At 62.4% G+C, this 21024-nt stretch overlaps 1 protein-coding gene across 1 annotated transcript in view; it reads left to right on the top strand.

Annotated features, from left to right (window-relative positions):
- The window catches only part of LOC120401784 (microtubule-associated protein RP/EB family member 3-like), a 71293-nt gene that overhangs the window by 46232 nt on the left and 4037 nt on the right, over positions 1-21024 (top strand). The window contains exons 2-4 of the mRNA XM_039532023.1: positions 17028-17155; positions 18233-18378; positions 19448-19649. Of these exons, the coding sequence (XP_039387957.1) occupies positions 17028-17155; positions 18233-18378; positions 19448-19649 (476 nt within the window). The remainder of the gene's footprint in view (positions 1-17027; positions 17156-18232; positions 18379-19447; positions 19650-21024) is intronic.

Genomic DNA, 21024 nt, shown 5'->3' on the forward strand with positions numbered 1-21024 from the left:
CTGGAGTAGTTTAGTATCATCTGCAGATTTTGCCACCTCCCTGTTTACCCCTTTTCCAGACCATTTATGAATATGTTGAACAGCACTGGGCCCAGCACAGACCCCTGGGGGACACCACTATTTACCTCTCTCCATTCTGAAAACTGAGCATTTATTCCTGCCCTTTGTTTCCTGTCTTTTAACCAGTTACTGACCCATGGGAGAACCTTCCCTCTTATCCCATGACAGCTTACTCTGCTTAAGAGCCTTTGGTTGGTGAGGGACCTTGTCAAAGGCTTTCTGAAAATCTAAGTGCACTGTATCCACTGGATCCCCCCACCTGTCCACATGCTTGTTGACCCCCTCCAAGAATTCTAGGAGATTGGTGAGGCAGGATTTCCCTCTACAAAAACCATGTTGACTCCTCCCCAACAAATCAACAAAGGGGCTAGTTGTGTTTAACTCTGAGTTGGGCATGATGGTCGCTTTCCTGCAGCAGACAAGGCAGCGGGGTGCAGAAGGGAGAGAAGAGGTAGGTAGTAAAGCTGGGGAAATGCTTTTCTTGATGTTTTTGAGTCCAGGGCGACTGGTCAGTCACAGATACTTTGGGCTGGAAGGTTGGGCAAACCAGCTATTGCTCTAGACTCCAGCTTGTCTTCCTGGTCAGGGACATCAACTGGTTGGTCTGGTCAGATCCTCTCCTTCACTGGTCCTGCTCAGGCCCAGCAGAGCTGGACGGGCTGTCTCATCTCCGGACAGTTATTTGGGGATGCGGTGAAAAGCCAAGAGAGCAGAGGAAGATGCAGGCAGAGCGGGCAGCCGTGGGGAGAGGATCTCTCATGTATCAGGCTGGGGTTCACGCTGGAGTTTCAAGGTTTGGTGTTTCGGCAACAGTCCTTCTGCTACAGCCACAGGGCTGCTGAGCTTTGTACCTTTGTGGCCGCTGCACTGCCAGGGTGGCTGCTGTGACACCAAACCTGGCTACTTGCACTAGACAAACCCTCACATGGGGGGGGGGGGGGGAAGGAACAGCAGAGACAGAAACTGCCGCTTCTGGCGCTGGTGGTGACTGCCAGTGCAGCCTCCGCATCGGAGAAACGCAGGCCCACCAGGCGGTTTTAGCAGCAACTCCAAGACCTGGCAACCTCGTGCCAGCATCAGCCAGGTCGGAGATTTGTTTGAGTTGCCTCAGTGGTCCCAGGCTCACAGCAGTCTTGGCTGGCTCAGCCAGGCTCGTACTAGACAGGAGGAAAAGCAAGAGAGGAAAGAGCAGAATAAAGTGGGGAAGCCGAAGGATGCGGGGGTGGGCAGGGGGTGTGGCAGTCTCACATCCCAGCTGCGGGGGGGCTGAGCTGGAGATGGTTGAGGGGAGGGGGCGTGTGGCTCCCTCGGCTCAGGATGAGGATGGTGGAGGCCTGGATCCAGGTGATGGGGGTGACACTCACTGGGGTGTGACTTGCCACAGGCTTCCCCCTTTGCCATTGGACTCCGTGGCTGCTCGGTCTCCGGTGCCCCCCTGGAAATCCCGTGCCCCTCTCCCAGCACGGCCGTGCCCCTCTCCCAGCACGGCGGTGCCCGCGGCTCGGCCTGGCTGAGGCTGGCAGGGAGGGGATTCTGCGGGGCCCTGGCTCTCGCTGGCAGGGGGAGGGGATGACTCGCCGGCACCGTGCCAGCTGGAAGCACTCTGCTTAACCCCTCAGCCGCGCTTGCAGAGCGTGTGCAGGCCGCTGGGCTGGTGTGTGCCCAGGCCAGTGCGGGCGTGGCAAGGAGGGGGTTAATGGGGGCTTGCCAGCTGGAGCGCCTGACCCTGATAAACTCCTGGGCAGATGCTGCCGGCCTGAGCCTTTGTAATGTACCCTGTGGCCGATCTCAGGCCGGATTAAGAAGCGATTGAGGGGACCCCCCTGTAAACAGCTTATCAGCTTCACGTTTCCCCAGGAACCCCCTGCACAGAGTGACTCCTGGCAGGGCAGCTCCACCCCACGGGCTGGCTCAGGGCTGCTCCACCCTGGCTCCAGCCCTTCTGGATGGCAGCCCATTTGCTGCAGCCAGCCAGGCTGCCAGCCGCCTCTCGGGCCTGGGCTGAGATCCTCCTTCCGGCACCGGGCAGGGCTCCCAGGGCTGCCCCCCGCTGGGTCCGAGCCTGTGTCCTGCACAGGGGCAGCCGCCCCGTCCCAGCACGGTGTGGCCAGTGCGTGTGGCGGGCGCCGGCGTGCTCCGGGGCTAGCCGGGCGGCGGGCGGGCGCCGGCGTGCTCCGGGGCTCGCCGGGCGGCGGGCGGGCGCCGGCGTGCTCGGGCTCGCCGGCGGCGGGCGGCGGGCGTGCTCGCCGGGCTGGGCGGCGCGGGCTACGAGGGCTTCCCCTGTGTGGGGCAGAGGGCAGCCGGCCCTCAGGCTCCCAGGCAGCGGCTAGCAGGGCCTCGCTGCCCCCCAGCCCACGCTGGCCAGAGCTGGCTGCTGAGCCCTGTGCCCTGGGGACTGGCATAGCCCAGAGCCGGGGCAGGCCCCCAGAGGGCTGCAGGGGCCGAGTAGGGATTGGTGCAGGGTAGTGGGGCATGCCCCCGTCCTCCCCTCCCGTGGGGCTGGGACCCCCCGGGCAGCACAGCCGGACCCAGCTACAGCTGGTGCTGCCCACATGAGGAGCCAGGCCCCCCAGCCGCCCCCTGGCTCCGCCTCAGCCGCTCATGCCGGGGGGGGGGCACTATTGCTGGCAGATCTCAGGGGGCATTGACTCGTTCCCAGGGAATGGCCGCTCTGAGAGAGGCCATGGGCCAGCTGGAGGGCAAGCTCCCCTCCCCCCCAGCACCCCCCAAATCACATGGGTGAGCCTGGCTGGCTGGGCCTGGGGAGGGGGGGGCAGCTTGTCTGTCCCCCTAGGAGCCAGGCTGCATCTCGAGATGTTTTCAGGTTGTGTCTGGTCTGGGCCTAAACATCCCAGCACAGGGCCCCCCTCCAGCCCCATCTCCCTGCTGGGGAGTGACGGAGCCCCCAGCCCTTCCTGGGGAGACCCCCCCCTCCGGCCCCATCTCCCTGCTGGGGAGTGACGGAGCCCCCAGCCCTTCCTGGGGAGACCCCCCCCTCCGGCTCCATCTCCCTGCTGGGAAGTGACGGAGCCCCCAGCCCTTCCTGGGGAGACCCCCCCCCTCCGGCCCCATCTCCCTGCTGGGGAGTGATGGAGCCCCCAGCCCTTCCTGGGGAGACCCCCTCCAGCCCCATCTCCTGCTGGGAGTGACGGAGCCCCCAGCCCTTCCCGGGGAGACCCCCCCCTCCGGCTCTATCTCCCTGCTGGGGAGTGACGGAGCCCCCAGCCCTTCCTGGGGAGACCCCCCCCTCCGGCCCCATCTCCTGGCTGGGGAGTGATGGAGCCCCCAGCCCTTCCCCGGAGGGCCCCCCTCCCAGGGAGTCTCTCCCAAGATCCAGTCGCACCCCATTCCTGTTTCCCCCTAGCCAGTACCATTCTCCCCCCCCCCCGCGCCTAGGCCTGTGCCCCGTCCCTCCAGCCTGCCCTGCCCTTTGTGTGCGCGTGGTGGGTGGTGAGGTGCCCCCAGCCCTGCCAGCTGATTGGCTGAGAAGGGGGGGCTCTGTGACACAGTGGCTCAGTGCCCGGGGGGGGGGGGCGGCAGCGCCCTGTTGAGGTACTGGGGCCGCAGCAGGCCGGAGCCTCGTCCAGGTGACTCTGCTGGGGGCTGCCTCTCCCCGGGCTGGGGCTGCTGGTGGGGGACGGCATGGGCTGCCTGGCAGCCCCCCAGGGGCCGGGCACAGGGGCTGTGTGCAACAGGGCTGCTCTCTCCCCGCCCCCGTGGGCTGCTCGCTGCCTCTGCCTGGGGCTGCTCGCTTCCCCTCCCCCCCAGCTTTTCACTCTCCCCCCCCCCCGGCTGCCCTCTCCCCCCCCATCTGGGGCTGCTCACTTCGTCCCCCCCTCCGGCTGTTCACTCCCGCCCTGGGCTGCCGCTTTCCCCCTCCCCGGTTTGGGGCTGCTCGCTTGCCTCCCCGGCTGTTCACTCCCCGGGCTGCCCTCCCCATCTGACGCTGCTCACTCCCGCCCCAGCTGTTCACTCCCCGGGCTGCCCTCTTCTCCCCCCCCCCCTCTGACGCTTCGCACTCCCGCCCCCGGCTGTTCACTCCCGCCCTGGGCTGCCTGCTCCGTCCTGCTGGCCACGGGGAGCTCCCGCCCTGGGCGGAGAGAGCGGCACTAGTGGGGCTTGAGCGATTCGTCCCGTGGGGACGCAGTGGCCGGGCGGAGCTCCTGGCTGGCCACCCGCGCGCAGGCTGGAGGTCCGGGGGCTGTTTTAGCCGCGGCGCCCACACTGCCAGTTTTAGGCACTAGCTGGAGCCCCACTAGTGTCTGTCTGTCCGTCCAGCCTGGGCCCCTGCTGCAGTGTAGACAGCTGCCAGGCGCCGGGTTCTGCCTTACGAGGGGCTCCCCCTGGTGGTGAGATTGACATGCACAGCACATTGCCAGGAAGCAGGAGCGGTGCAAATCCAGGCCAGGCTCCTCTGCCCCACGGCACGTTGGGCGGGGAGGGGGCGCTCCCATTGGTCCCAGGAGAGGGAACCACTCCAGCCCCAGGGGGCAGGGGGCAGCTTGCCTGGCGGCATGACTGACTGCAGCCTCCCCCCTGCTGGGTCGGGGGTGCTCCTGGGGGGGGACCCCCGGATCAAGCTCCGGTGGTGGGGGGCGCTGCGCGGGGGTCCCGGGGGGCGCGGTGCTGGGGGGCGCAGAGCGGGGTCACTGGGGGCTGTGCTGGGAGGCGCAGAGCGGGGCTCGCTGGGGCGCAGAGCGGGGCTCACTGGGGGCTGTGCTGGGGCGCAGAGTGGGGCTCACCGGGCGCTGTGCTGAGAGGGCGCAGAGCAGGGCTCACGGGGGCAGGCTGTGCTGGGGGGGCGCAGAGCGGGGGCTCACTGGGGGGGCTGTGCTGGGGGGGCGCAGAACGGGGGCTCACTGGGGGGGCTGTGCTGGGGCGCAGAGCAGGGGTCACTGGGGCTGTGCTGGGGCAGAGCGGGGTCACTGGGGCTGTGCTGGGGTGGCGGAGTGGGGGCTCACGGGGCGGGCTGTGCTGTGGGGTGCAGAGTGGGGTCACTGGGGCAGAGCATGTGCAAGTGGTTTTGTTGGTATAGCCCGTTGGGTGCATGTGAAGCAGCTGAGAACTGCCCCACCCCGCCTCATCGCCCCACCCCACCCCGCCTCATCCTGCTCCACCCACCCCCACCCCCACCCCCACCCCACCAGTGTTACCCACTGACAGTCTGGAAACTTGTAGCAAGAAGGAAAAGATTTCTGAGCTTGTGTGTGGCAAAGGGAAGGAGAAGGCTTCTGACCTTGTGACTGTGAAATCTAGCAGTTTGCCTGAAAGGGGATTGTGTAGGAATCCGCCTGATGGCCCAGAGATGATTTTTTTGGATGTAAGTGAAATTCAGGAGTTAGCAGTGGCTCAGCAGAGCGATGCTTCTGTGGAGCACGGTAAAGGAGAATTGGTGCTTAGAAAGACTCCCGAAGAGAAAAATGTTCAGGTTAGTCTGTGCAAGCAGTTTGCTGCAACTGAAGGGTGTGGAAGTGATTTAATCAAGGAAGTTTCAGTTCCTAACAGCCAGAAATGTTCTGTTGTGAATGGATCCACTGACTTTCCTTTTGAGAGATCCAGTGTGGGGAGCTTTGAGAAGGTCTCAGATGGAGTAAGAGCTGTTAAGAAAGTTGAGCAGCCCTATGACCAAGGGGCTGGGTGTGGCCAGCGTGTTGGGAGGACAATGGTGTTGGGACAGGACTGTCTCCAGGCTGATTCTGGGAGTGAGCAGTCTGGGCTTCAGGGGCTGAGGACAGATTGGGTTACTGGTGTTTCAGAGCAAACAGTTTTATGGCTGAATGCTTGGGGCTGCAGGGGAGAGCAAGCCAGCTCTCACCCTCAGACCAGTGGTTTCCCCAGGAATTGAAATTAGGGGGGGTGTTCGAATTTACAGGGGGGGTGTCAGGACCAAAGAGATATGAATAAAGTAAATGTTTTGTTAGGATGATGCAAATTTAACATAAGAATAATGCAAGTTACACCAAAACGCATAACAGGTCTAGATTTCTAAAAAAAAAAAAAGTAAAAAAAATAAGAATTTAAATTGACTTTTGAAAAGTCATCATGGGATAAGAGGGAAGCCTTCTCATGGATCACTAACTGGTTAAAAGATCAGAAACAAAGAGTAGGAATAAATTATCAGTTTTCAGAATGGAGAGAGATAAATAGTGGTATCCTTGAGGGGTCAGTACTGGGACCAGTCCTATTCAACATATTCATCTGGAAAAATGGGTAAACAGTGAGGTGGCAAAATTTGCAGATGATACAAAACTATTCAAGATAGTTAAGTCCCAGGCAGACTGCGAAGAGCTACAAAAGGATCTCACAAAACTGGGTGACTGGGCAACAAAATGGCAAATGAAATTCAATGTTGATAAATGCAAAGCAATGCACATTGGAAAACAATCTCAACTATACATACAAAATGATGGCATCTGAATTAGCTGTTACCACTCAAGAAAGATCTTGGAGTCATTGTGGAGAGTTCTCTGAAAACATCCACTCAATGTGCAGCAACAGTCACAAAAGCAAACAATGTTGGGAATCATTAAGAAAGGGATAGATAATAAGACAGAAAATATCATATTGCCTCTATATAAATCTATGGTACGTGCACACCTTGAATAGTGTGTGCAGATCTGGTCACCCATCCTAAAAATATATATATTGGAATTGGAAAAGGTACAGAGATGGGCAACTAAAATGATCAGGGGTATGAAACAGGAGGAGAGATTAAAATGACTGGGAATTTTCAGCTTAGAAAAGAGATGACGAATGGGGATATGATAGAGGTCTATAAAATCTTGACTGGTGTGAAGAAAGTGAATAAGGAAATGTTATTTAATCCTTCACATAACACAAGAACTAGCAGTCACCCAATGAAATTAATAGGCAGCAGGTTTTAAAAAAAACAAAAGGAAGTATTTCTTCACTCAGTATAAAGTCAACCCAGGGAACTCTTTGCCAGGGGATGGTGTGAAGACCAAAACTATAACAGGATTAAAAAAAGAACTAGATAAATTGCTGGGGAATAGGTCCATCAGTAGCTATTAGCCAGGATGAGAGGGATGCAACGCCATGCTCTGAGTGTCCCTAGCCTGTTTGCCAGAAGCTGGGAATGGGCAACAGGGGATGGTCACTTGATGATTAATTGTTCTGTTCATTCCCTCTGAAGCACCTGGCCTTGACCACTGTTGTAAGACAGGGTACTGGGCTATATGGACCATTGGTCTGACCCAGTATGACCATTCTTATCTAAAAATTAATTATTATAATAAAAATGTTTAGTACAGAAACTCCCCAACATAATGACCTCTCAAGATAGCAACAATGTGAGATGATAACCTTGGCAAATACTGCATTTTAAAAATCTTGGCCTACTAGAAAACATATTTATATAAGTTTCCATTCCCAGTCACAAATCTAGCATTCTGGAGCAAAGTGACTAAAATATAGTCCAACAAACAAATGGTTATTTAACGTGCCCCTCACTTTTCCCTCCACTGCACTCCACTCCACTCACCGGTGTTGTCCTTGGTCAGTGGAGACTGAGTTCAGAGGTGCTTTCATGTGAGTTCACCTTCCAGGTGGGGGACAAGAAGGCACCTTGCTTGTTCCTCCAGCTGCTCACTGTTCGCTCGGGCCACGGCTGTTCGTTGTGCCACCGGTCACTCCACTGCTCTGTTGCCAATGGCCCTGCGCAGTCACCTTCGGCTGCCACCTGCCACTGTTACCTCTGCGATTTGGTCTCTTGAGGTTCCACCAGCTCTCAGTGATTTCAGCTGGGCTCTCAGTGCGGGAACCTCGCTGCTAGTGCAGTCTGGGCTGTCTCTTACACAAAAACACTGTACCTACAGGAACACTGTCCCCACAACAGGACTGTGGGCTTGGCTACACTTGCAAGTTGCAGCGCTGGTAGAGGCTTTCCAGCGTTGCAATTAGTAACCGTCCACACCTGCAAGGCACATCCAGCGCTGCAACTCCCTGGCTGCAGCGCTGGCTGTACACCTGGCCAGGTTGGGGTGTAGCGATTGCAGCGCTGGTGATCCAGCGCTGCTCATCAAGTGTGGACACACACCAGCGCTTTTATTGGCCTCCAGGGAATAAGGAGATATCCCAGAAAGCTTTTAACTAAATTACTCTCTTTGTTTTGTTATGCAGCCTCTCTTTGTTTTGTTGTGAACTCCGATCAAAAAACAAACACTGATCACAGCAAAGAGGCAGGGAGTGAATGTTTGCTTGACAGAGAAACAGCGTTGGAGGCAGGCTGTTTGCAATTAAGACCAAGGGTTCGTGAACATTTTGTGATTTTTCAATCCAGGAAGCTAAACTGTTGGCTTCAAAAATCCACTCTCTCTCTCTTCCGCACTCCCTGTCACAGTACACCACAGGGAGTGAGTGAAACAGCGGGGAGTCCGTGTTGGAGGCAGGCTGTTTGCAATTAAGACCAAGGGCTCGCAAACATTTTGTGATTTTTCAATCCAGGAAGCTAACACACAGTGTTGGCTCCAAAAATCCCCTCTCTCTTTCCCCCCGCTCCCTGTCACAGTACACCACCCTCCACCCCCCTCTTTTGAAAAGCACGTTGGTGCACTTGAACGCTGGGATAGCTGCCCATAATGCATCACTCCCAACAGCGCTGCTAATGCTGCAAATGTGGCCACACACCAGCGCTGGTAGCTGTGAGTGTGGCCACACACCAGCGCTGCTCCTAACCAGCTGGACGACCAGCGCTGCAAACCGTAAGTGTAGCCAAGCCCTAAGCACTTAGACCTGATTGTCAGTGCTTTCAGCTGCAGTGGTCACTTAACAGGACAAAAGACTCTCTATGGAGCCTAATCAGCTCTGTCTTTAAACAGTGGAGAGGGACAGGTCCCCACCCACTCTCTTGATGCCTTCAAATCATCACAGACTTCTACTGCCCTTTACATCATACAATAAGAACAACATTTCATCCCCCCTTCCCGCCCCATTCAAGTGGCTTGTAACCCAGCCCCAGCCAAAATGTATCACTTGGACAACACAGCTCTGTGTGCTGGATATCTAGGTAGATTAGGTGTGAATGTAAATATAATCTGGCCCTGAAGCCTTTCCCTGCAGCCCCAGCATATCACTAGCTGTCAGGGAGAGCTCATTAGACTTTGCTTACAAATCATCATTTGAAATTATTAGGTTGGCCAACATCACCGAAATGAATGCACTGACATCATAAAAAACAGCGGTATAAGGAAGCAAGGAGCTAGTCTATGTTCATACTTTTCAAATCTATGATACTTTTTCAGATACACATTTTATCATACACTGTATAAGCTTTTAAAGTGTGTACTAATGTTTCAGTTTAAATTCAGATTTCCAAACAGTTACTAAATTGATATGTAACTAGCTCACAAAACTGGAACGGGGGCGGGGGTGTTGGGGAAATTCAGCGGGGGTGTAGGGAAATCACTGCCTCAGACCCTTTGGATTTGTGGGGTATCTCTGTAAAACAGAGTCCAGCCTTGGAATTGGTAGTAGTTAAGGATCTGAAAAGTGGTGAACAGGCTCCTGTCTGCGTTGATGCAAATGACCTGGCTGACAGAGGGAGACAAGACTTGCTAATAGCCGTTAGCACAGAGAGCCCACCCCAGCAGCCAGTGGATTCCCTTAAGCAAGAGAAATCAGGGTTTGATCATGTTCAGATGCAGACTTCAGCCAGTTCCAGTGTCTGCGAGGTAGGCAAGTGTCACTCCTTGTCTGGGCAGAGAAGTGCCACGATCTTGGGCTTGTTCACAGAAAGAAAACGCAGCAGCTCTGTGCAAACCTGCCATGCTGCCATGAGCCAGCCAGCCAACCTGCTGCCATAGGGAATGGTAATGTGCCACGTCCTGCTCCCGGTGCTCACCGCGGCTCAGCAAAACGCAGCATTCAAAGGGCAGGACTTGGCAGACTTCACAACAGTCACAGCTGGAATTCGGGTTCCATTCTCTTTGCTGCATGGGCCTGACCTGGGTGTGTTCGTCACCTGTGGGTTTCGGGCGCGGATTCTTGCTCGACACCACTCCTGTGGCCTGTCACGGCAGCGGCACCGTCCATGCAAACTGCAACACTTCTCCTAGTTCAGCGATTCAGCTGTCGGGAGCTCATCTGGTGAGCTGAACATTTCCTGACCCGTTGGCTGGTCCGGTAACTCCTGACAAAAAGGAAAATCTTCCAAAATTTCCCCCAGCCAAACATAACGACCAAGAACTCATTGCACAGCTGGCTCCTCAAGCGGAATTGCAAACTGCTCACATGTACAGTCTCATTAGTCCTCCTACTAACAGTGTCCTTTGCAAGTGGCCTGGTCGTCCTCCTTTCTTCTTCGCTGCACCTTCGCGTACCAGCACTTCGCACATTTCTACAGCCGCAGGAAGAATCCGTTGGTCTCCAGCAGCAGGGGAGTTTTCACTTTGCAAGCCGAAGCGCTGGAAAGAAAGATGCTTTCAGAGCCTTGCCAGGACTGATGTTACGTTTGTCATTTGTGTTTCTGTGGATTGTATCCCTTGCTCTTGCGTTGGAGAAAATCTCTGGATTTCTCTTTATACTCCAGTGCCTTGCTGGGAGCTGTGGGTTCAGGTTCGCAGGTTTCGCTGCGCAGTTTGATGGGATCTGTAAGCATACAACGCATCGCGCTCGTCCATTGCTAAATTCCATAACACCACACTCAGGGTCTCTGTCCTCAAACTGTCTGTTCTTCACCTGTTCCCTCCTCGCTGACTGTGCATTGTCCTTGGCTTCAGCACAACTAGAATTAGGGCCTTTTAAAAAGTCTCTGTTTTAATGTAATTTGCTCACACATGGTACAAATATATTCCACTTCCATTGCCAGACGTCTCAGCAAAAAATGGACATTGCTTCTGATTTGCTGTCCCAGGCAGTGAGCGTCTTACGCTCACGCTTGTGCGGTGAGCGCCGCAGGGCTGTTTGTGCAACAGGGAAGGTGCAGCGCGGTGAGCGCCGCGGGGCTGTTTGTGCGACAGGGAGTGTGCAGTGTGGTGAGCGCCGCGGGACTGTTCGTGCAACAGGGAAGGTGCAGCGCTGTGAGCGCCGCGGGGCTGTTTGTGCGACAGGGAACGTGCAGCGCTGTGAGCGCCGCGGGGCTGTTTGTGCAACAGGGAAGGTGCAGCGCTGTGAGCGCCGCGGGACTGTTCGTGCAACAGGGAAGGTGCAGCGCTGTGAGCGCCGCGGAGCTGTTTGTGCGACAGGGAAGGTGCAGCGTGGTGAGCGCCGCGGGGCTGTTTGTGCGACAGGGAGTGTGCAGTGTGGTGAGCGCCGCGGGACTGTTCGTGCAACAGGGAAGGTGCAGCGCTGTGAGCGCCGCGGAGCTGTTTGTGCGACAGGGAAGGTGCAGCGTGGTGAGCGCCGCGGGGCTGTTTGTGCGACAGGGAGTGTGCAGTGTGGTGAGCGCCGCGGGACTCTTCGTGCAACAGGGAACGTGCAGCGCTGTGAGCGCCGCGGGGCTGTTTGTGCGACAGGGAAGGTGCAGCGCGGTGAGCGCCGCGGGGCTGTTTGTGCGACAGGGAGTGTGCAGTGTGGTGAGCGCCGCGGGGCTGTTTGTGTGACAGGGAGTGTGCAGTGTGGTGAGCGCCGCGGGGCTGTTCGTGTGACAGGGAGTGTGCAGTGTGGTGAGCGCCAAGGGGCTGTTTGTGCGACAGGGAGTGTGCAGTGTGGTGGCGCGCGGGGCTGTTCGTGTGACAGGGAGTGTGCAGTGTGGTGGCGCCACGGGGCTGTTTGTGCGACAGGAGTGTGCAGTGCGGTGAGCGCCGCGGGGCTGTTTGTGCGACAGGGAGTGTGCAGTGCGGTGAGCGCCGCGGGGCTGTTCGTGTGACAGGGAGTGTGCAGTGTGGTGAGCGCCGCGGGGCTGTTTGTGTGACAGGGAGTGTGCAGTGTGGTGAGCGCCGCGGGGCTGTTCGTGTGACAGGGAGTGTGCAGTGTGGTGAGCGCCACGGGGCTGTTTGTGCGACAGGGAGTGTGCAGTGCGGTGAGCGCCGCGGGCTGTTTGTGCGACAGGAGTGTGCAGTGCGGTGGCGCCTTGGCGCTGTTCGTGTGACAGGGAGTGTGCAGTGTGGTGAGCGCCGCGGGGCTGTTTGTGTGACAGGGAGTGTGCAGTGTGGTGAGCGCCACGGGGCTGTTTGTGCGACAGGGAAGGTGCAGCGCGGTGAGCGCCGCGGGGCTGTTGGTGTGACAGGGAGTGTGCAGTGTGGTGAGCGCCGCGGGGCTGTTTGTGCGACAGGGAACGTGCAACGTGGTGAGTGCTGCGGGGCTGTTTGTGCAACAGGGAAGGTGCAGCGCTGTGAGCGCTGCGGGGCTGTTTGTGCGACAGGGAACGTGCAACGCGGTGAGCGCCACGGGGCTGTTCGTGCAACAGGGAAGGTGCAGCGCTGTGAGCGCCGCGGGGCTGTTTGTGCGACAGGGAAGGTGCAGTGCGGTGAGCGCCGCGGGGCTGTTCGTGTGACAGGGAGTGTGCAACGCAGTGAGCGCCGCGGGGCTGTTTGTGCGACAGGGAGTGTGCAGTGTGGTGAGCGCCGCGGGGCTGTTTGTGCGACAGGGAAGGTGCAGCGCGGTGAGCGCCGCAGGGCTGTTCGTGTGACAGGGAGTGTGCAGTGTGGTGAGCGCCGCGGGGCTGTTCGTGTGACAGGGAGTGTGCAGTGTGGTGAGCGCCGCAGGGCTGTTTGTGCGACAGGGAACGTGCAACGTGGTGAGCGCTGCGGGGCTGTTTGTGCAACAGGGAAGGTGCAGCGCTGTGAGCGCTGCGGGGATGTTTGTGCGACAGGGAGTGTGCAGTGTGGTGAGCGCCGCAGGGCTGTTTGTGCGACAGGGAAGGTGCAGCGCGGTGAGTGCCGCAGGGCTGTTCGTGTGACAGGGAGTGTGCAGTGTGGTGAGCGCCGCGGGGCTGTTTGTGCGACAGGGAGTGTGCAGTGTGGTGAGCGCCGTGGGGCTGTTTGTGCGACAGGGAGTGTGCAGTGTGGTGAGCGCCGCGGGGCTGTTTGTGCGACAGGGAGTGTGCAGTGTGGTGAGCGCCGTGGGCTGTTCGTGTGACAGGAGTGTGCAGTGTGGTGAGCGCCAGGGGCTGTTTGTGCGACAGGGAGTGTGCAGTGTGGTGAGCGCCGCGGGGCTGTTTGTGCGACAGGGAGTGTGCAGTGTGGTGAGCGCCGTGGGGCTGTTTGTGCGACAGGGAGTGTGCAGTGTGGTGAGCGCCGTGGGGCTGTTTGTGCGACAGGGAGTGTGCAGTGTGGTGAGCGCCGCGGGGCTGTTTGGGCGACAGGGAGTGTGCAGTGTGGTGAGCGCCGGCGAGGCTGTTTGTGTGACAGGGAGTGTGCAGTGTGGTGAGCGCCGCGGGCTGTTTGTGACAGGGAGTGTGCAGTGTGGTGGCGCCCGGGGCTGTTTGTGCGACAGGAGTGTGCAGTGTGGTGAGCGCCCGGGGCTGTTCGTGCGACAGGAGTGTGCAGTGTGGTGGCGCCGGGGCTGTTTGTGCGACAGGGAGTGTGCAGTGTGGTGAGCGCCAGCGGGCTGTTTGTGCGACAGGAGTGTGCAGTGTGGTGGCGCCGCGGGGCTGTTTGTGCGACAGGGAGTGTGCAGTGTGGTGAGCGCCGCGGGCTGTTTGTGCGACAGGAGTGTGCAGTGTGGTGGCGCGCTGGGCTGTTTGTGCGACAGGGAGTGTGCAGTGTGGTGAGCGCTGGGCTGTTTGTGCGACAGGAGTGTGCAGTGTGGTGAGCGCCAAGGGGCTGTTTGCGACAGGGAGTGTGCAGTGTGGTGAGCGCCGCGGGGCTGTTTGGGCGACAGGGAGTGTGCAGTGTGGTGAGCGCCGTGGGGCTGTTTGGGCGACAGGGAGTGTGCAGAGAGGTGAGCGCCGGGGGGCTGTTTGGGAGACAGGGAGTGTGCAGTGTGGTGAGCGCCGCGGGGCTGTTTGGGCGACAGGGAAGGTGCAGCGCGGTGAGCGCCGCAGGGCTGTTCGTGTGACAGGGAGTGTGCAGTGTGGTGAGCGCCGCGGGGCTGTTTGTGCGACAGGGAAGGTGCAGCGCGGTGAGCGCCGCGGGGCTGTTCGTGTGACAGGGAGTGTGCAGTGTGGTGAGCGCCGCGGGGCTGTTTGTGCGACAGGGAGTGTGCAGTGTGGTGAGCGCCGCGGGGCTGTTTGTGCGACAGGGAGTGTGCAGTGTGGTGAGCGCCGCGGGGCTGTTTGGGCGACAGGGATTGTGCAGTGTGGTGAGCGCCGCGGGGCTGTTCGTGTGACAGGGAGTGTGCAGTGTGGTGGCGCTGGGGCTGTTTGTGCGACAGGGAAGGTGCAGCGGTGAGCGCCTTGCGGGGCTGTTCGTGTGACAGGGAGTGTGCAGTGTGGTGAGCGCCGCGGGGCTGTTTGTGCGACAGGAGTGTGCAGTGTGGTGAGCGCCAAGGGCTGTTGGTGCGACAGGGAGTGTGCAGTGTGGTGAGCGCCGCGGGGCTGTTTGTGCGACAGGGAGTGTGCAGTGTGGTGAGCGCCGCGGGGCTGTTGGTGCGACAGGGAGTGTGCAGTGTGGTGAGCGCCGTGGGGCTGTTTGTGTGACAGGGAGTGTGCAGTGTGGTGAGCGCCGCGGGCTGTTTGTGCGACAGGAGTGTGCAGTGTGGTGAGCGCCGTGGGGCTGTTTGTGCGACAGGGAGTGTGCAGTGTGGTGGCGCCCGGCGGGCTGTTTGTGCGACAGGGAGTGTGCAGTGTGGTGAGCGCCCGGGGCTGTTTGTGCGACAGGGAGTGTGCAGTGTGGTGAGCGCCGCGGGCTGTTCGTGTGACAGGGAGTGTGCAGTGTGGTGAGCGCCGCGGGCTGTTTGTGCGACAGGGAGTGTGCAGTGTGGTGAGCGCCGCGGGGCTGTTTGTGCGACAGGGAGTGTGCAGTGTGGTGAGCGCCGCGGGGCTGTTTGTGCGACAGGGAAGGTGCAGCGCGGTGAGCGCCGCGGGGCTGTTCGTGTGACAGGGAGTGTGCAGTGTGGTGAGCGCCGCGGGGCTGTTTGTGCGACAGGGAGTGTGCAGTGTGGTGAGCGCCGTGGGGCTGTTCGTGTGACAGGGAGTGTGCAGTGTGGTGAGCGCCGCGGGGCTGTTTGGGCGACAGGGAACGTGCAACGCGGTGAGCGCCACGGGGCTGTTCGTGCGACAGGGAGTGTGCAACGCGGTGAGCGCCACGGGGCTGTTCGTGCGCTGGGAATGTGTCGTGCAAACAACTGGTGGGTGTGTCGGGTTCATCGGTAGGCAATGCAGGCCCCCTGGGGTCTGCAGAGCCCAGCTTCAGAACTGCTGCACTAGGGGGCGCTGTCCCCTCAGACCCAGTGCTGAGAGTAGGGTGCTCAGGGGGGAGCTGCACTGTGGGGGGGGAGGGCTGAGGCTCAGTGGGGGGGCTGTGCTGTGGGCAGTGGGGCGGGGGATGGGTGGGGGGCTGGGCCGCCCACACCCCTCCAGGGCTGCCCAGAGCATTCAGGGGGCCCTGCCGCAGAATTGCCGCCGAAGACCCGGAGCGGAAGAAGCTCCAGGGGCCCCAGGCCCTGCGAGAGTTTTCCGGGGCCCCCAGAGCAAGTGAAGGACCCTGCTCCAGGGGCCCCAAAAAGCTCTTGTGGGGGCCCCTGTGGGGCCCGGGGCCTGGGGCAAATTGCCCCACTTCCTCCTCCTGGGCGGCCCTGCACCCCTCACCCATCCCTCGCCCCTTGCTCCCAGCACCTGCTTCCACGGGGGCTCCCTGGGCACTTCCGCCCCCGCCCCTCGCTGCTCCTTGCTGCGGCGAAGCCTGGGGGCGTTCTGCTGTCGAGGAGAGCGGGCAGGGCACTGCGCGTACCCGGCCCTGTACCCCCAGCCTGCCTTGCCCCTGCGTGTACCCCCAGCCTGCCTTCCCCTGGCAGGGCACTGCGCGTACCCGGCCCTGTACCCCCAGCCCGCCTTGCCCCTGCGCGCACCCCCAGCCTGCCTTCCCCGGGCAGGGCACTGCGCGTACCCGGCCCCTGGCGCGCCTTCCCCCCGCAGGGCACTGCGCGTACCCGCCCCTGTACCCCCAGCCCGCCTTGCCCCTGCGTGTACCCCCAGCCCGCCTTCCCCGGGCAGGGCACTGCGCGTACCCGGCCCCCGGCGCGCCTTCCCCGGGCAGGGCACTGCGCGTACCTGCCCCGTACCCCCCGCCCGCCTTGCCCCTGCGTGTACCCCCAGCCCGCCTTCCCCCCGCAGGGCACTGCGTGTACCCGGCCCCTGTACCCCCCGCCCGCCTTCCCCGGGCAGGGCACTGCGCGTACCCGGCCCCGGCGCCTTCCCGGGCAGGGCACTGCGCGCACCGGCCCCTGTACCCCCAGCCCGCTTCCCGGGCAGGGCACTGCGCGCACCGGCCCCTGGACCCCCAGCCCGCCTTGTCCCATGCAGGGCACTGCGCGTACCCGGCCCCTGTACGCCCGCGCGCCTTCCCCGGCAAGGCACTGCGCGTACCCCAGCCTGCCTTCCCCGGCAGGGCACTGCGTGCCCCGGCCCCGGCGCCTTCCCCGGCAGGGCACTGCGCGCCCGGCCCCGGTGCGCCCCGGCCCCGGTGCGCCCTCTCGGCAGGGCCCCAGCGTGCTCGGCCCCTGGTGCGCCTTGCCCCGACAGGGCCCCGCGTGCCTCGCCCCCTCCCAGCAGGGCCCGCGCGCCCGGCCCCTGGCGCCCAGCAGGGCCCTGCGCGCACCCTGGCCCCTGGTGCCCCCAGGCAGGGCCTCCCACGCGCCCCGGCGCCCCAGGCAGGGCCTCCCGCGCCTTCCCTGGCGCACACCCCAGCCCCTGGCGCGCGCCTTCCCGCAGCCCTGCACATCCCAGCAGCCATTGCCCCGCCCCGGCTGAGCTGGGCACGCTGGGGAGCCCAGTGTTTCCTGGGGACACGTCACACCTGAGCCCTGGGTGGCAGGCGACCCAGGCCGACGCTGCCCACTGGGAGCTGCGCTGGGCCGGGGGAAGCGGGTGGGTCGCTGAGCCGGCTGTGACCCGTCTCTCTGTGCACCAGCTGGGGCATGGCCGTCAATGTGTATTCCACATCCGTGACCAGCGAGAACCTGAGTCGTCATGACATGCTGGCCTGGGTCAACGACTCCCTGCACCTCAACTACACCAAGATCGAACAGCTCTGCTCAGGTAGGGGCGCCCGGGGGCCTGGCCCGGACCGGACCGGACCGGACCGGATCCCTCTAGGGGCAAGGACAGGAGGGGCCCAGCTGCTCTGCCCCGTCCAGCCAGCCCAGCCGGGGAGAGGTGCCATCTGGGTGGCTGAGTTCCCAACCTCTGTCCTGTCCCTGCCACTGCCAGGGGCTGCAGGGCAAGGGGGATCCTGGCCCAGGGCCAGGATCCAGGGGCTGGGGGGGCATCGGCAGAGCTGTGCCGTTCCTGGCAGACATGGAAGCCAGGTGCCCCGTGCCCATGCCGCCTGCATAGGGTTGCCAGGTGTCCGGTTTTTGACCTGAACGCCCAGTGGAAAAGGGACCCTGGCGGCTCCCGTTGGCACAGCCGTCTGGGCTGTTAAAAGTCCGGTCAGCAGCACAGCGGGGGCCCAGGGCCAACGCCGGCTCCCTACCTGCCCTGGCTCCACGCAGCTCCCGGAAGCAGCCGCCAGGTCCCTGCAGCCCCTAGGCACATGGGCAGCCAGGGAAGCTCCACGCGGTGCCCCCGACCCGAGTGCCGGCTCTGCTGCTCCCATTGGCTGGGAACCGCGACCAATGGGAGCTGCGGGGGCAGCACCTGCGGGCAGGAGGGCAGCGCACAGCACCTCCCCGGCCGCCTATGCACCTAGGGGCTGCAGGGACCTGGGAGACACGGTAAGTGCCACTGGGACTCTGAGCCCCCTCCTGCCCCTGAGCCCTCATCCCGGCCCCACCCCTGCCCCGAGCCCCTCCTGCCCCTGAGCCCCATCCCCGGCCTCGCCCCCTGCCCCGAGCCCCCTCCTGCCCCCTGAGCCCTCATCCCGGCCCCACCCCCTGCCCCGAGCCCCCTCCTGCCCCCTGAGCCCCCATCCCCGGCCTCGCCCCCTGCCCCGAGCCCCCACCAGCCCCCAGAGCCCTCATCCCCTGCCCCAGCCCAGTGAAAGTGAGTGAGGGTGGGGGAGAGCGAGCAATGGAGGGAGGGGGAAGGAGTGAGAGGGGGCGGGGCCCCGGGGAAGGGGCGGGGCAGGGGTTTTGGTGTTGTGCAATTAGAAAGTTGGCAGCCCTGTGCCCGCAGGTGCTGCCTACTGCCAGTTCATGGACATGCTGTTCCCGGGCTGCGTGCACCTGCGGAAGGTGAAGTTCCAGGCCAAGCTGGAGCACGAATTCATCCACAACTTCAAAGTGCTGCAGGCTGCCTTCAAGAAGATGGGGGTGGACAAGGTGGGTCCCTGCCCCCCCCAGCCACCCTCTGCCAGCCACCCCTTGTGCTCACCAGCACCCCCGGGTGTGCCTGCCAGCCACCCCTGCCTCCAGCCACCGCCTGCCAGCTTCCCTCTGCCTGCCAGCCACCCCTGCTAGCCTCCCTGTGCCTGCCAGCCCCACCCCGCCAGAACCCCTGTGTGTGCCTGCCTACCAGCCACCCCTGCCAGCCTCCCCCTGCCTGCCAGCCACCCCCTGCCAGCTTCCCTCTGCCTGCCAGCCTCCCCATGCCGGCCAGCCACCCCTTGTGCCCACCAGCACCCCCGGGTGTGCCTGCCAGCCCCACCCCGCCAGAACCCCTGTGTGTGCCTGCCTGCCAGCCACCCTCTGCCAGCCTCCCCATGCCTCTAGCCAACCCTTGTGCCCACCAGCACCCCTGGGTGTGCCTGCCAGCCACCCTCTGCTAGCCTCCCCATGCCTGCCAGACACCCCTTGTGCCTGCCAGCCACCCCCTGCCAGCCTCCCTCTGCCTGCCAGCCTCCCCATGCCTGCCAGCCACCCCCTGCCAGCCTCCCCATGCCTGCCAGCCACCCCTGCCAGCCTCCCCATGCCAGCCAGCCACCCCTTGTGCCCACCAGCACCCCTGGGTGTGCCTGCCAGCCCCCCCCCCACCAACAGCCCTGCGTGCCCACCAGCCTCCCTCTGTGCCAGCCAGCAGCCCTCACACTTACCAGTTACCCCTCCACCAAGAGTGCCTAATGCCCACCAGCCACCCCCTGCAAGATTCCCCATGTCTGCCAGCACTCCCTCTGTGCCAGTCAGCACCCCCTGTGTCCGCCAATGCCCCCACGTTCCCGTCAGTACCCCTCCCTGTGCCTGCCAGCCACCCACCGCCAGCACCCGCTGCCTCCACCAATGCTTTGGACTGACTGAGACAGGCCGATAGGAATCGACATTACCCCAGTGTCTCTCAGCAACCGTGGTTGTGGGCAAATGCCAGTTGAGCTGCAGGAGCTGCCGTGGCACTGCCCCCGGGCGCCGTGGGGGAGCACGGGCCTGCCAGCCCCTCACGCTCTGCCTGTTGTTCCAGATCATCGCGGTGGAGAAGCTGGTGAAAGGGAAGTTCCAGGATAATTTTGAGTTTATTCAGTGGTTTAAGAAATTCTTCGATGCCAACTACGACGGGAAGGAATACAACCCGCTGCTGGCACGGCAAGGGCAGGAGGTGGCACCGTCTCCAAACCCAGGTGATCACAACTTCAACAAACCCAAGAAACCCATTGGCACTGCAGGTAATGTCGCCGACCCCTGGAGACAGCTGGCACCCCTGCCCCTGCGCCCGCAGGATCCCGACTCCGCCTGGGTCGCACAGCTTGCTAGCATGGCCTTCGGCTGCCTGCCCCAGCCCCTGGTGCCAGTCGGGCCCTGCCCCTGGGGGGCGTGGTGCCGCTGGCTTGGGAGTGCCCGACCACTGGTGCCAAGTAGGTGTGGAGGGGACGGGGCAGGGCTGGGAGCGGGGGGAATTCTGAGCTGGGGCTGCCTCGGCGTTAGGACACGGTCCAGCTGTGCCCGGCCCTGCAGGGGCATTGGCTGCCGAGCACCCTGGGACCCTGGCTCTTGTGCCATCTGCTCCCTAGGCCTGGCCTGGGTCCTGTCAGGCAGCCCTGGCGCAGGGGCTCGGGGTGCACCCTGGCAGCGCCCGTTGCCCACGCAGGCCCTTCCTCCTCCCACTGGCTGTCAGCCAGGCCCCTCCCCAGCGCGATGCAGAGTCCCACCAGCTCCCTGCTCCCGAGGGCTGTGCGTGGTACCCCCCCTGAGCACCCCCCGGCCCACGCCAGCCTCCGGCCATGGGCACAGGGGGTTATTCTCCTTTCCCTCTGCGGTCCCCATCTCAGTCCTGCCCAGCCCTCCCCCCCTCCCCCCCCCCCGTGGGATTTGGTGCCCCCAAGCTGGGAGTGGCACAGCCCATTGTGTCCCTGCACTGGGAGCCCTGGCCTGGCCGGGCTGAGCACTGCGGGCAGCTGGGTGGGCACAGAGCTGCAGCTCCTCCTGCTGCTTGGGGCCACGCGTCCCGTCAGGGCAGGGGGTGGCGAGGGGGAGGCAGGGCGATGGGCTTGGGGGCAGAGGGTGGGGGTGGGCCGGGCGATGGGCTGGGGGATGGGGAGTGGCGAGGGGGGTGCAGGTGGGGGGCTGGGGCGGCTAGGCGGGTGCAGGGTGATGGGCTGGGGGGCAGGGAGGCGGTGAGGGGTGCAGGTAGTGGGCTGGGGCGGGGTGGTGAGGGGTGCTGGGCGATGGGCTGGGGCAGGAGCGGCTAGGCGGGTGCAGGGCGATGGGCTGGGGGCAGGGAGCGGCGAGGGGTGCAGGGCGATGGGCTGGGAGGCAGGGAGCGGTGAGGGGGTGCAGGTGAGGGGCTGGGGGCAGAGGCGGCTAGGCGGGTGCAGGGCGATGGGCTGGGGGCAGGGAGCGGTGAGGGTGCAGGTAGTGGGCTGGGGCGGGGTGGCGGGGGTGCAGGTGGGAGGCTGGGTTATGGGGAGTGTCAAGGGGTGCAGGGCGATGGGGGGATGGGGAGCGGTGAGGGGTGCAGGTGGGGGCTGGGTTATGGGGAGTGTCAAGGAGGGTGCAGGCGGTGGGCTGGGGCGGGAGGGTGGTGAGGTGCAGGGCGATGGG

Source organism: Mauremys reevesii, linkage group 3 (genome assembly GCF_016161935.1).
Source record: "Mauremys reevesii isolate NIE-2019 linkage group 3, ASM1616193v1, whole genome shotgun sequence".
Classification (NCBI taxonomy): domain Eukaryota; kingdom Metazoa; phylum Chordata; order Testudines; family Geoemydidae; genus Mauremys; species Mauremys reevesii.